At 37.1% G+C, this 15,048-nt stretch overlaps 1 protein-coding gene across 1 annotated transcript in view; it reads right to left on the bottom strand.

The window, feature by feature from the left end:
- ZNF385B (zinc finger protein 385B) overlaps positions 1 to 14,127 on the bottom strand; it is a 139,153-nt gene extending 125,026 nt beyond the window's left edge. Inside the window, exon 1 of the mRNA XM_085320956.1 lies at positions 13,827 to 14,127. Coding sequence (XP_085177082.1) covers positions 13,827 to 14,127 — 301 coding nt within the window. The remainder of the gene's footprint in view (positions 1 to 13,826) is intronic.
- Between the last annotated feature and the right edge of the window lie 921 nt (positions 14,128 to 15,048).

The raw sequence follows: 15,048 nt of genomic DNA, 5'->3' as shown, positions 1-15,048 counted from the left end.
GAAGGTTTATACAGCATTTAAGTTTGTCATCCAAATATTCATGTATTAACAAGAATATTCGGTCATAAAGGATAACTGGATAAAGGATTACAGACCTAATTCATTAGATGCTAGTAAATTATTACCTTATGATTTGGGGTATAACCTTTATTGATTAACCACTTCAAAAATATTAATTACAGAAGGATACCAACTGCATAGATACCATGCAATAACAATGATTCCAAAGCAGAAGTCTCTTACATAATTAAGAGAGTAATGTCAACAGAAATATTTTTTTCACTAAAACTAATGAGGTAAAATATTCTCTAAAACAAATTCTATTAATAGTGTGGCTAGAAGAAGGAGGAAAAAGATCTTTCCTGGAAGAAATGTTTATTAGAGAAGACAAATTATTAAAATGATCTAATGTTTTGAAATGATAAACAAAATGAAGGGACAACAATATTTTTACTTGTTTCTGCCAACTGTCAATAGTTATTAACAATGAATCTGGTATTACAATACTTATAGATAAACATTTATTTTTTTAATTATGTCTAATAAGAAAAACTGAGGATATTTTCATGCTGATTTAATCCCCTAGTAAATAAATTTCTGGTGTTCCAACTTTGGCTTTTCTGAAAATCTGTATCTTGCTCACCAGTCTAAGTGACTGCATAGTGTAAACCTTAYTTTCAGAAGTAACCTGGGTGCAGAKATGCCAAGTGCTATTTATATTTCCTTAAAAATAGTCTTCTACAATTATTACTTTACAGAGGATGAATTTTTACTATTCAGAACCTTACAAGAGACATATCAGGTTTCAGTGGTACCCCAACAAAGCTGGCTACCACACACCACTTAAAACTCCTAACAATAGACTTCAGTTCTTTCCAACTAGTCTGCTTTTTCTTGATGAAGTGATTTCTGTGACTTTTTATCCAGATGTGCCACTCTAAAGCCTAGAAATCTTCCTCACCTCTTTATTTTCTCTATGCTCTATACTCTYTAAGAGAGTTTGCTGATGAAAAAGCCTTCTTTTCTGTCCACACTTAACCGCTCAGTCCTAGAACTATGATCTCATTCTAAATTGAAACAAAACATGGTTCAGGACATCACTGTTTCAAACCATCTAGGCACAGAGGAGGACTGCACACATGTGAAAATTCAGAACCCAGTGTGAGCAAAAATAACAATTTTAAGAACATCCTTCATGGATTTCTCCCTTTCTCCTCTCCATCCCCCTCCAACAAGAAGTATCCTACAGAAAGGATACAGAGGCACCTGGGAAGCCACAAAATGCTAAGTAAGTTCCAACTTCTGAATTACGCTATTACAGAACGCTTGAAGAAAGCTAAACTGAAGCAATGTACCCTGGCTTACATTAAATCCCCTAAAGCAAGTAACGCYGGCTGCTATCCAATTTCAAAATGGAAAAACAAAAACCAAACAGGAAAAACTAGAGTTTCTGCACAGGTTCTCTGCTCAGGAAGGTACTTGCTCGGTAAGGAAGAGACCTGYCCTCTCTTCCTCTAGCCTGATGAGAGTATAAACATTACCGAAGTGAAACAGCTCTAACAGAACAGAACGAAGACGACCAACTCGGAATTCTGCAGACCTGAAAACATCTTTCAACCACCAGTCTTTCCAGTGTGGGGCTCAAGTTCGAATGCGTGGAACTGCAACTGAACACGGATCTCCTACGYGCTGTCCAGGGCAACTGCATAAAATGACAAGTGATACCATCAAACACATCATACCCAGAATTTTTGTCCAATCAAAAGTCCAAAGTTTTCACAAATAAACTCTTGCTACCAAGAAAAGTTTCCTCAACCGAGCTTTCACAGTYGTATCATATCACTCTGGTAGTTTCTGTAACATACTGAATGAAGTTCAAAATGTCAGTCCTTATTTTGAAACCGTTAYATAGCCTATTCTCAGAGTATTTTACAAACTTCCTCATCTCCTCTTGAGATCTGTACTGCTCAATCAGAMAAGCCCCTCCTTCCACCTCCCCCCCAAAAACCCAACACTTTCCTCATGATTAGTCCAGGATCAGGGAATTTAGCCTTTCATCTGAACACACTGCTGGTATTACTACAAAGTGCTATTCTTAGATCCTGCCTTCTCAAGCATCAAAAAATGCTTTTCACACTTAAACACGAATAAATACCAAACCAAACAACAACAGAAACACAACCAGTCACATACACGTGAAAGATGGAAGTTAATAGGTTCACTTTCCCTTAAAAGGCATCTTATGAGCATGGCTTCAGAACCCAACTGAGCAGAAAGCGTGTGAAAACAAGCACACAATTTCTTGGCTGAGCATTCCAGGAAGGGCATCCAGAACACCAWCTCCTTAGCCTAGAGATGGGGGCGAGAGCAATATAACCTCTGTCTCTACAGGTAGGGCTCCATCAAMGGTGCTACAGTGAACTCACAGTTGTCAGCTCCTCCAGCAGGAATCAGTGACCCTCACTTTAAAACAAAYAAACAAACAAAAAAGAAGGCAAATTCAAGATTTCCATGARGCAGCTTGGCTATTCTTGGGTGTCAAAGACAAGAYCATCAACATGGAAYTGTTTACAAATCCCAACCACTTCTCTAATCATTTTTTCCTGTTAGCTGCAAGATTCACATCTCCTTCAGAAGCTCTTTGTAAGTAAACTTGCAGTAGTGAGGCTGCTAACCTCAGAACACTCTCTTAACCTGTAAAAGATCTAATAAATATTCATGTTTTCTAAAGGAGATAAAATTGAAATTACAGTGGTATTGCCTGTGAAAACTGGCAAACTGATACACAAAATACTCTCTTGAAAAAAGAGAGCTSCCGACCAGGAAGCTAGGTAGTTCTGTCCAGCCTAACTAGCACTCCCTAACTAGCACTGCTGCTTTTTTCATTACTTATCAATATGAGATGGCAGGAGGGGAACATGTGGCAGTAACGACACTTGAAAGAGGATGCAAGATCTTTGAAGTTGAAAGTACCTTACATACAACAAAGTTTTTGAACAAAGAACTAGCCTGCTTGTAATACAACAAGCATACAATTTATAGCTATGAAAATCATGGAAAAAGCAATCTGCAAAGAATAAAAGGACAAGGAAAGGCAAACCAGCTAAAGTACTTAGAGAAACAATACAGGTTTTACATGTCATGGTAGTGACATGTGACACATTCTTTTTCAAATGTTTGTAACAGCATTTGCTGCCTKGTAGCCTTTAAACACACAATGAACAAGAGCAAACAAATTTATTCAAAGGTCCTAAAAAGGCAGYAAATGTGTTTTTCTAAAGCTATATAAAAAACAACTTGTCAATCCGCATCTATTTCATGACTACAGGCTGATCCCAACAAGAAAGCTTAGAGAAAGGAGCTTTTTTGCAGTGATACTCCTTTGCTCCTTCCAAGTATCTTTTACAAGGAGTAGTAGCCTCTGCAGCTTCTATTCCTCTTCTTCCTCCAAGATGATGAAAGAATCTAAAATTGGTACATCAGTTTAAGTTTACTTCTTATCAGCTGTGGCCTCCAGCTTCTTCTTTCCCAAAAAGGTATATGGAAGCTGATCAGGATCTTTCCTCAGCACTTTGAGAAGAAATGCACCAGTTCTRGAGCCCACTAGATCTTCCATATAAGGGACAAAGTCAGAATTTGTTTCTTGCAGACACAACTTGTCAAGAAAGCAAATACTRTATCGTAAAATCTGCTCATTGCAGAATCAAGTCAAAATTGTGGAGACCTGTATTAAAATCAGCACAACTAAAATTATCTAATATACAGGAAATGTCAACACAACTTGAACAAAGTAATCCAAGTGAAGCTTAATAGCGTACAATGTTAATCATCATAGCCTTTCRCTAAAAGGTAGCTGCAACTGAAGGAATAGCTTATAATTTGGCAGTGTAAGAATTCCCCCTTCCAAGAGGGAAGGAAACATGGGTAAAAAAGCTGTCTCAATTTATGAATAAAATGTTTTAAAGGAGGTTTTAAAAATATATATCAACAATTTATTTTGACTCCTATGGGTTAAATATTTCCAAATAAAAATGAAGTCTATAGTGTGTTCAAAAGTTATAGATAGATACATTCTAGACAGTGTCTCCCCTGAACATTTAGGGTGCTTCATATACACTTGTGAAGTATATTTTGTCCTTGATCCTTGAATAAGCACACAGAGCTGAACAGCATTGAACTACAGCAGATTTCCCATGTCATGCAAGCAGCTTATTGCAAACTGATTATTAAACTCTCTATGAAGTACAGGAACGTGACAACATATTTGTTAATATTTTTATATCACAAGTGACAAATGTATGCTTAGAATATCATCTGAAAGACTATAAAACAAAGCATGTCCAAAATAAAAAATAATAATAATAAAAAAAGGCCATTTAGGTCAATGGAGAAAATTTTCCTTTCATTAGGGTCTCCTCTCTCACTTTTTTTTTTTAATCTCTACAGAACAYCTTAGCAGAAGTGATTAGCTTTGACAGAACACCAAAATTCTGGCATTGAACCATGAATTGACCATTACCATAAAAAGAACTGCTAAATGAGAAACCATGTGCTCAGTATAAAACTAATTTCATGCTTTCAAAAGCACACAGTGGCTTCTAGCAAGATAGTGGCCCTGGGACTTGCAAAGACAGATTGGCTAATACAAACRGTGTGTGCTCCTGATGCAGTCTGTTTAGCCAAGCTTTACATGTACTGGCAGTAAATGGAAATTCTCGAATCTTCTGTCAAACAAATACACACTTATCTACAACTTTAGAGCTGAAAGCTATAAAACAGCTGCCTCATAAATAAATTTAGCAGGAAAACACATGAGCTGTCCTAGTTCCTCGTAAAAAAGCAGCAGTCTCTACATAGGAAGCATAGACATTTTTAGCAAGCAAAACAACATTTTAATAAAATATTTTTCAACATCTTCCCACTTTCATTAAAAAGAGATCACACCAGCAGACTCAAATACAATCACAGCAGGGCACATCACAAACTAAACATAATAGCAGAACAATAATACTTAATAAGTAACTGAAGTTAAATAATTTTGTGTGTGCTGCTATAGGCGAAATTCTCAAATAAGAACTTTTTACACAGGTACAAAGTCTATTTAGTTTTCGATAATGCTTTTTTCCAAGCTTAAAAATTTACTACTGGTGCTTCAGAGGCTACCTTTAGCACACTATCTGTTCCCTTAAATAAAACTTACTGCACTGAATGTCAAATTTAACTGAAGCATGGTTAGGGAGTAGCGACAGTAATTTTATACCCTTCTCAAAGCAAGTTGTCAGTACAAATGAAATACTGCAAGCTATCCTGGGCATGATAGGTCATAACTTTTAATATTAACAATGACAGTCATATACAAGATATCAAATCCAGTATACTATTTATTTCATTTACTTTCTTGTTTATCTGGAGAATTCAACAGCTCTTGTATTTTACATATTATTATAGCTACAATTTGAGATTTAACAAGCCAGAAGCCTAGCTCTGGTAAGAGATATTTAGTAACACTACTAATTAGCTTATTTCTATAACAATAATACACCATTACTGACATGTTCCAAAAACATTTAAAATGCACAGGAAGTCACCTACTGTAAAGATGCCCTCTGCAAACAGCAAGCAAAGGCAGCTTGCCACATATTTACAGAGTTACTTTTAATACAGAAATAAGAAGAGAACAAAAATAAGCAGTACATACCATGCCATTTTTGCTATCTTTTCCACTAGAAAAACTAGAATACAAATGACAGACACTGAAATAATGCCAAACATGTAAGCATTGGCTATTAATATGATACCACAAAGCTATTCAGTGAAGTTTAATAATAAAAATTATGCTTACCTCTACTAGGAAGTCCACTCCACATTATGGCAATAGTATTTAACCAGCTGAAATAGCAACCCAGTTATATAAACAAAACTTCCAGTATGTGACCAATATGATCTACGGTGCTACAGACACTTGGCTCCAGCCCTGATCATCTGTGTGACAGTACTCTTATACCAGTGCAGCTTCAAACCTTCCCAGATGCTGGCTTATTGCATTGCTCATTGAAAATCCTTCACACGCTGGCAACATTTTAGGGAAGGACAAGCACACTCTGAGTCATTTGTAAAGAAAGCAAAGCAATTTCAGTTCTGTATCTTCATGCGTACTGACACACAGAGCACTGTCAAAGTAGAAGTCTGAGGTGAATTTATGCTGAGAAATAGGCAACCTAAGCCTTCATTATCAATGCAGGAAATCAGCTACAGTGATCAAATTCAAACAAGCCATAAGAAGGCTATGATTATTAAAGGCTCTACAGATTTAGCTTTAAACCACACAAAATGAAGAATCATCCATCTAGATTGTATAAACGTTAAAAATAGCTCCCTTTTCTACAACGTACATGAGACGGGAGATTCAGCAGCCTGTATTGTGATGAGCTTCATTATTGGAAAAAACCCTGCAATAAAAACTAATGGTTCCTTACAGCTTTTCTAAATAAGATTAATTAGCAATTATGCAAATGAACAAATAAGTACTTTTTAACCACACAACTGACAAAGTCTATTATCAGATATCACATTTGTTTATAATATGAACAGTAGCATAAATATTTCAATAAAATTTTGGAATACTGACCTAGCAAAGATCTTCTGTACAGTCCAATAGATTAAATATTTGCAGAAAAAAACAACAAAAAGCATGACATTATTTGACCACATGCCTTTGTCTTTCAAARCAATGTTTTTTTTTAATTACTTACTACAGAAAAATCTCCATGGCTTACATTCTTGCTCCTTCTACTCCCACAGAGACCTCCCACTATACAAATCTTTTTGTCTTTACAGGTATTTCACACATTTTCTTTTGCGGAAACAGTAAGAGGGCATGTGTCACTGTGCATACTCACACCCATAGAGATTTTTAAATACACGGTGTAATATGAGTCAGATATATTCATGAAGAGGTCAAGTTTGCAAAARAAATAAAAAGACATAGGAGTTTCTACTATAATACCTGTACAGTTATCCAAATATACTCTTGTGTCATGAGACCTCTATGGGAAAAATTTTGGCAGGATATGTTCCCAGATGAGGATACTTACCAGACAGCAGAAAATACCTGATCTTCATTTAGGAGATAAAAATAATAAACAACTCCAACTTCATTACTTTATTGTTTCAGCCATTTAATATTACATTAAAAAAAAATCAGTCAGGAGATGCACACTGAATAAAAATGATCACCCTGCATTTATAGACCTCTTTTCATCCAATCATCTATTCCTATAAACTGTAGGTCACATCCTTCCAAGGAGACCCTTGCAGCAATATGAACTCCACTTATTTCAGTAACTCTCCAGGCATTTGCCCAGGCTGCCTGAATTACAAGGGAGACCCCTGAATGACCAGGAATTGCGTCATCACTATTTCTGCAACTACTTTCAGTTTGAAAGTACGGTAAACGATCGGCTGTATTTTTTTATCCTAAGTTGCAAAATATCAAATTATCTAATAGGTTAAATAATGCTGCTTTATCGCAATATAATTGCTCGATGAAGAGAGGTTAAATTGTCTAAGCAAGGAATTCTGGAGAGAATTTTGATATGAGATTATACTTCCGCATACTAGTGCTAAGAAGTGCCAACCACTTTGATGTTAAAATTCCCACCCCAACCCCAAAAAAACCTAAAATCATGCTTTTCCATACTATTCATATATCCAGTTTATTCGCTCACGAATGCCATATGTCACCCTCCGTGCAAGAAAATAAAAGCGGAGGCCACAGGTGGATATCTGATATCCAGTCTGATATCCACTAACAACTCCAAAATAAGGGGAGGGGGTTTCCACCCATTGAAGATTTTTTTGATGTTCTGCTTTAATGCAACTTCCCAATTACTAAAAATCAATCTTAATTAAACAGTAACAGAAATGCACATACCTATTTTTAATATTTTTATCAGTGTTTTCACTGTGCAGCTGTTAAAAGATGGCACAAAGAATTATGGATGCAGTTTGTAGTTGTTAGCAAACAAGAGACTATCTGTAACATCAGCTTTGTCACTCGATATCAACTTTTATCATCAACATTTTTTTAAAAATATCAAAAGAATACAACAAATCCTCTTAATTTCAAAGCAGCTTATTATGACTGCAATGAAAAAAAAMCACAATCAATCATGTTTCTACTTTAAGTGTTACCTTATGTAATATCACTTATTTTCAAAATAGATTATGGAAGATACTCAAGTGATAGAAAAAATGCAGAACCATCTACCAAAGGAAAGCTTGCTCAAAAGTAAGTAAAGAAATGTAAGAAAGTAAGTTGATATACATTATAGCGAGAAGTGAAATACTAACGGTATCTCAACAGCTAACTCCAAATTAATCTAAGATACATTATGGGAATGCATTTTTTTGAATCACATCGGAGGAAGATACTAGTTTTACTTTTTAGCAAAAGAGACAGCCTGATCTTTTTCAATTAAAAAACAAACAAGCAAGCAAACAGATTTTGCCCAGACTGGGACAGCAAGGAGGAGGCAACCTCTCTTTCATATTCTGGTAAGGAGCAGAAGGAGCAACAGCCCTGAGGCTTTACTCCATTTTGGGGCCCCAAAAGGAGATCTGTTAGGACTGCTTCAAAAAAGCTGAGTTCTAGGCAGCAGATGGAGAAGGCAGAAGAGGCACCAACTTTCTACAAGCCTAAGAGATTTTGGCATAACACAAGACAGGATAAGCTCACTCATTTCTCCTAACCTAAGAGATCCTAAGAAGGATCTCTTCTTCCTAGTTAGGACACTAATTCCATAGTTATGTATTCACACATATAGTAGGACTCATCAGCATAAAAACTTACTTACTTGAAGATCTATTTTAAGGAGTTTAACATAACCAAAAACTCTGTTCCCCATCAAGCTGTCATAAAGCAGTCTTAAGATGGTGATGAAGCTAAGGCTTGGCCCAGCTAAGATTCAAACCTACATACAAATACTATGGCTTCCAATTAGGATTGGATTCTACCGACAATTAAAAACAATGGAAAACTCCACTGAAATCATAGGAATGCACTGAAGTTTTACTCTGTTTTAACACAGTATATTTTACCCCTTAATTGCATGTTCTAAAAATTGTTCTTGCAAAGGTATGCTGACCTAATCTCCTGGAAAAGTACTTTATGTAGTTTAATAAAAATGGTCTTCCTCATCCACACCAGGGCTAAGGCGGGCAGTTCAGATTTAAAAGTGGCATATTTTCAGAACGATTTCTCAGTATTTATCAATAGTCATCTTAATTTTTCACAGAAACACAAAAAGCGTTTAGAAAATGAATTAGTATTCTAAATGAGATCCTCAAGAAGGCACTTTTTATTTGATATAGCTAAAGGACATTATTCACACTTCCTAACTCTAGGCTTCTAATTTGGGAACCTAATATACCTACTCAAGTTTCCTATGTAGTGCATGGATCCTTCAGAGAGGAAATTCAGAGTACTTCAATTATAAGCCTACTTCCCTCCATTAACTTGAAAGGATGCCTAGACTTTCACTTTAATATGACGTGACACAAGAGAGCAACGTAGACCTAACATATCTCTATTACCAAAAGTGACTGACTTCTCCCCACTCCCTTGTTCTCCTCCATGGCTCAGATTGCACAGTTTTACTTTTTCCCTCGCACTAGCTCTATCAGACCCTTTTCTGTGACTCGATTTAAATCGGTAACACAATGGAAAGCATCTCTGTGTATTTATTTTGTTAGCTTAGTGGCTTTGGCTCACAGTAGAGACTGGTGAGAAACAGCATTGAGAAAAAGTATAGCTGGCAGAGAGCTCCTTCACTCTTCCTTCCTCAGGAGGGATGTCTTAGCTAAAAACCTATGCATAACTCATGAGATTCTTGCAGCAGTATCACGTAATTGTCACAAAAGTCAATAATCTTACAGGAAATCATCCTGTGATACTATATCAGTATCACATGGGAACACATTAATTGTAGGACTGGTCTGTATGAAGAGCCACAGCACAGYGCTCCCAGCATTTTCAACACTGCCCTGGGAGGTCAGAAATTTGAAAGCAAAAAGGCAGAGCTGCTAACAGAATACACTGCAGACACCCCAGCCTCACTTCCCACCCAATCTACAGGAAGGTCTTCTAAAGGGCATTACTGAGTGCTTGCTGGCCCATAAAACACATTGCCCTCTAGCATAGCCAGGATCCTAAGACAGTGATTCCACTTTTCAGCTTCTAGAATTTGGGTACCTTCTGTAACAAAAATGAACAAAAAACTACTTTACCCATTTCCAGCAATCTGTAAAATTTGGGTTTTTATAGGTATTTCTAGAATACCTATATAGAACCTATTGGTTCTATACCAACTATTTCTATGTTAGCACACAAACAAAGGAGAAGGAGAATCAGGAGATTCACCAAGACATACACCCCAGGGAACAAGTAACAAGAGCTTCTGGAGCAGCAGCAGTCTCCAAAGGAGAAGCAAACGGAGTAGAACGAGACCATTCACAAAACTGGCAACAGCACAACGAACAACTCACTGTCATCCTACAGATAGCTTGTTTAATAAAACAGGCTTTAAAAATAAACAGCAGAACAAATCAACAGAAATTGCTGTGGAGTAAAAATACAGATCAACTAGTTTGCTCCATAGCCCAGACAGCAGCACCATCTTGTGGAAGTTTTGCAATCTGCATTTACAGCAGTTTTCCCGTCCTAACTAKRGAGRAMMAWMMWSSSWKKWTKKTYCTCYMTAACTATGGGCTTCTTTAGCAGMTAAGTCAGCAGTTTTAACTTAGCCAAGTTTGCATCGTACTCTCAAACCAGGTTCGTCCCCCTCCAAAGAGCACATATAGCCGCTGCTTTGTGGGCTGCTGGTGTGATTTAGGGCACTCTAAGAACCAGACTGTGACCCGGCGAACTCCCACAGCTGCTGCGTTGCAAGGAGAAGGTATGCCTAGCCTCTCTCAAGGCACGTCGTTGCAAAACTTTGAGACATCAAAGCTAGCAGTGTATCAGATGTGCCTAGCAGAGAGGTAGAGAAAGGCTCTTCAGCATCGTCATGTCACATCAGCATCACTGACGGACTTCAGCATGGGTTCCAGTAAAGTAGGATGGGTACCAACAGTCACTGACCGCCGCTCATGCGAACAGTAGCAAAGACTAACAAACAAAAGGATGCTTTAAAACATTCTGAGGCCAGCTGTCGTGGAGAGGACCTCACAAGAGGAAGAATATGAAAATACTCCCGATGACTCCTCCGGATTCATCACGATGTGGAAGAAGATCAGGGAGGCTGGAGATAACAGTGGTGCACAGGTCAGTCCCATTATGAAGGACAAAAACAGTTTTCTGACAGTTTTAGGAAGACAATAATCTAGACTTCTATACTTTCAACATATATTTACAGTCACTTTATTCACAGCAGAAACATTGCTTATTTCAAATTCATTTCACAAAGACAGAGGAAACTAACTCCAACCATAGACGAGCAGGAACCTTTGCAGGAAAGCTTCCCGAGCTGTGCTGCGCAATCAGCTGTCCACCACCTGCGACACCGCAGGAGCACTGCAGTTACAACAGTTCGGTAAGGGAAGGACTGCTTGCTTCCCTCGCACATGGAATGAGGTCTGGTCGCTGGTGAGGTGAGATGAATACAACTGTTCTTTTGTCATCTGCACAACTGATTCTGTTCACAAGGTTAGGCAAGGAAAGGGGAAAGATTCTCTGTACAAGGCGTAATAACACTCCAGGGACTTGGATTAGGACCAAACTTGCATCACATCAATTTATAATTTACAATTAATTTCCATTCATTTTTAGAAATTGTTCTTTGAGAACTACATTTTGGTAGATCTTACTCATCTACTGGCTTTTAGGCAGTATATTGAACTTTCTACGTAATTATAATAAACTGCTTATGCAAAGCATTTTCTTTCTTTTAAACAATACGAAACTAACATCATTCCACTATAAAACCAGAATAACTATTTCAACACAAACTGTACAGAYTGATATCATTAGTAAATAAACAGGATATAGTCTGAAACAGAGATCAATGAACCAACWATACTGCTAACAGAAACTAAATTTAAACTTCTATGCCATACAGTGACTCCAAAACRTATGTGCCAGCACACACAAAATATTCTCAGCTTTAAAGCATTCTTTCAACAGCGACGCCAGATGTCAGGTGCAGGTATTAAGCTAAAGTAAGGCAATACAAAGTATACAGTGCAAACATTTTAAGTGTTTTCTATCAGCACACAGGGGAATTAAATTAAATGAGAATGTCTCATACACAAAGATATTTCATGAAGACACACGGTTAAATCATTCAGGTGTTATGCAATGAAAATTTTATTTTTTGGACCACAAGTCTTACCCAAGTGATAACCATACCCTACTTAGATTCAAAACCAAAACTATACCACAGACTTCCAGAAAAAAGTCAAATTCAATTCAAAAAAAATGATCAAAACCAGAAAGGAAACAAAGAAAAAGGAGCAAGTTTGTTTCTTTCCCACCAATATTTTTCAGAATTTTTGATTTAGCCTTTAAAGCAGTTTGACTGCATTATTAAAAAAGTAATCTCCCACGCTGTCATGCTACTTTTCTAATAAAATGAATAAACCCCTTTTCTGAGGATTTGAAGCTTGTCATTTCATCAATATTTGTGTACTAACTATTAATAAGCAGCATCTTCTGCTTCTTCTAGACAAGAATTCCTCAAATTTGTAGCATTTGTTTTTGTTTGTCCCAGAAAGAGAAAGGATGACTGCAATATCTATTTTAATGCAAGATGCAAAGAATGCTTTAAAGCTCAGCTTTGCTCCTTCTGGATTCTACAGGATCTCAAAAGATGACTTGAATTTTGTTTAACAAAGCTAAGTAAGGGAAGAAAGGAAGCATCTACCTTCACTAYCAACAAGAAAAGCATATTTAATGTGGTCTAATAAGTCTTCTTCAGTGTTGTTGGAAGCTTCAGGATATCATAGAAAAATAATAACTCTACAGTGAAGTCCTTATAAAATGGTAAACATAAAGGCAACAGAACATCTTACATACCTTGGAAAGTAAAAAAGGGGGGAACACAACTTCCTTACCCTTATAACTTTACAAAAGTGAATTATTTGCTCMATTTGTCACTTTTTTGTATGCCTAGAGGAGTAGAGAAATACCAGCTTCTTCCTCAGAATACTCAGAATAACACTGATGCAAAAAAACCAAAAAAACAAAAACCCCACCACTATCAGCCTTTTGTATATTACGTCCTCTGCACCTTTACATTTTGCATGTTACCTGTGTTTTGCAAAAGTGGGCTAGGAGACAAAGATCCCAAATAAGTAAAAACTATTATGTCAAATCACTTCTCATTTTAATGAAAGTGATCAAAGCTCAGATGCGTGAAAGCTGGAAACGATGAAAGGCAGGTAAGGCCTGTAAATCCTACCACTCCTCCTCCTCCTCTCTCCACTACGTTTCTTTAAGAATTTCTGCTTTACATGCGGCATCCTTCTAGGGCTTCGTTTTGGGAACCAAATGACAAGATGCACTGAAATACTTACACACAACAGCTACTTTTAAATAGACCATGCTTCAGCTTCATAAGGCCCAATCCCATCATTAATCACAGAATCACATAACACTGCCTAACTACAGGCTGCCTTCACAGAAAAGTATGCCAATGAACAAGGCAAAATAATCCTAATTGCTAGTATTAATTTATATGAAGTTTAATCATTATACTGGGTGAGGCAAGGCACAGTTTAAGATCTTCCTCAAATTTCCTGACCAAAATCATCTTGTATTGATCACATACCTGTACTTGTACTCGCAAACAAAGTGCCAGGAGCTGTACTTGTCGGGAGCTTTCCATTATTTAGCTGCTTCATTCTCTTCAGGTGAGACTTCCCATTGTAATGAACTTGAGCTTGCGCCGCAGAGTTCAGCTGTATATTGCACACCTCACAGAAGGAAAAGAGTATCTGCTTTTTTTCTTTGCTTAATTGRTAGTCTGCTCTGTCATTCCTCAGTCCTTTGTCTTCAAAGCCCCGTAGAAAAGCTGGTTGATTCATAATCCCATCTTCAAAGACGTGGTCAGGGCTTAATGGACGCTTCATACCTACAAAACAGAGAGAACTGTTGCCAGAAACCAACCAACAACGCTTACCACTAATTCAGCATTTTACCTTTTTAAAATGCTTACGATGCGAATCGTAGACTGCTTTTAACAAAGAAGGTTGCAAGTTGCAGCAGTTTCTCTTCACAGAGAAGCATCTGTGACACACCGCAGAGCTCAGAAATAATAAGGTGGTAACAGATCACACTCYGCACACAACACACTCATCAGATTGTTCTGCAGCTCTCTGTTTTAAAGCAGGTTTATTATTGCATCCCTAGTAGAGGTTGAGATTATTTTCAGTAACATTTTCTTTCCTCCACCTCCCCAAAAATTGGTTCCAAAGCTTTTCGCTTTCCAGTACCCAGTGTAGCACACAGTGCCCCCAAATAAAATTACTGGGCCAAAAGGATGATGACAGAAGTGTTACTAAAACATCGTTTGGAAGACAGCAGAATATTAAAGCAAGACTAAAGAACACTTTGCACTTTTTTTTTCCCCCCAAAGCTCTATCTTTCACACCAATATTAAGACGTGATCTGTAATACCTTCACCTTTAATACCTTCACCATTAAAACTATTACACAGAGAAATGCCAGCTAGAAGTTAACCTTTTGGGAACTACACAAATACACCGTAAATGACAGTCCCTGGACTATAACCCAAGAGCCTGAAATACACATTTGTCCCTAGAGAATAAAAACCTCATCCATAAGTGAACCAAGCTGCACAAAGAAAAACTTTATACATAAAAATATAGGTATGTGTGAGAGTGAATGCATGTGTATTTTATTTAAGGTATGCAGCTAAATCAGTAAAAAGGGCGGTGGGGGAGCATGTTGTGCAAGGGGAGAAACATCTATTGTGACTCAAAAGAAAAATATTTGTTTTTTTTGCTAACTAATTTGTTGTTYACATTTTA

This window comes from Rhea americana, unplaced genomic scaffold, assembly GCF_003343005.1.
Source record: "Rhea americana isolate MKP2758 unplaced genomic scaffold, rheAme1 scaffold_12, whole genome shotgun sequence".
In the NCBI taxonomy this organism is placed as follows: Eukaryota; Metazoa; Chordata; class Aves; order Rheiformes; family Rheidae; genus Rhea; species Rhea americana.
This window is presented reverse-complemented; position numbering and strand designations above follow the sequence as displayed.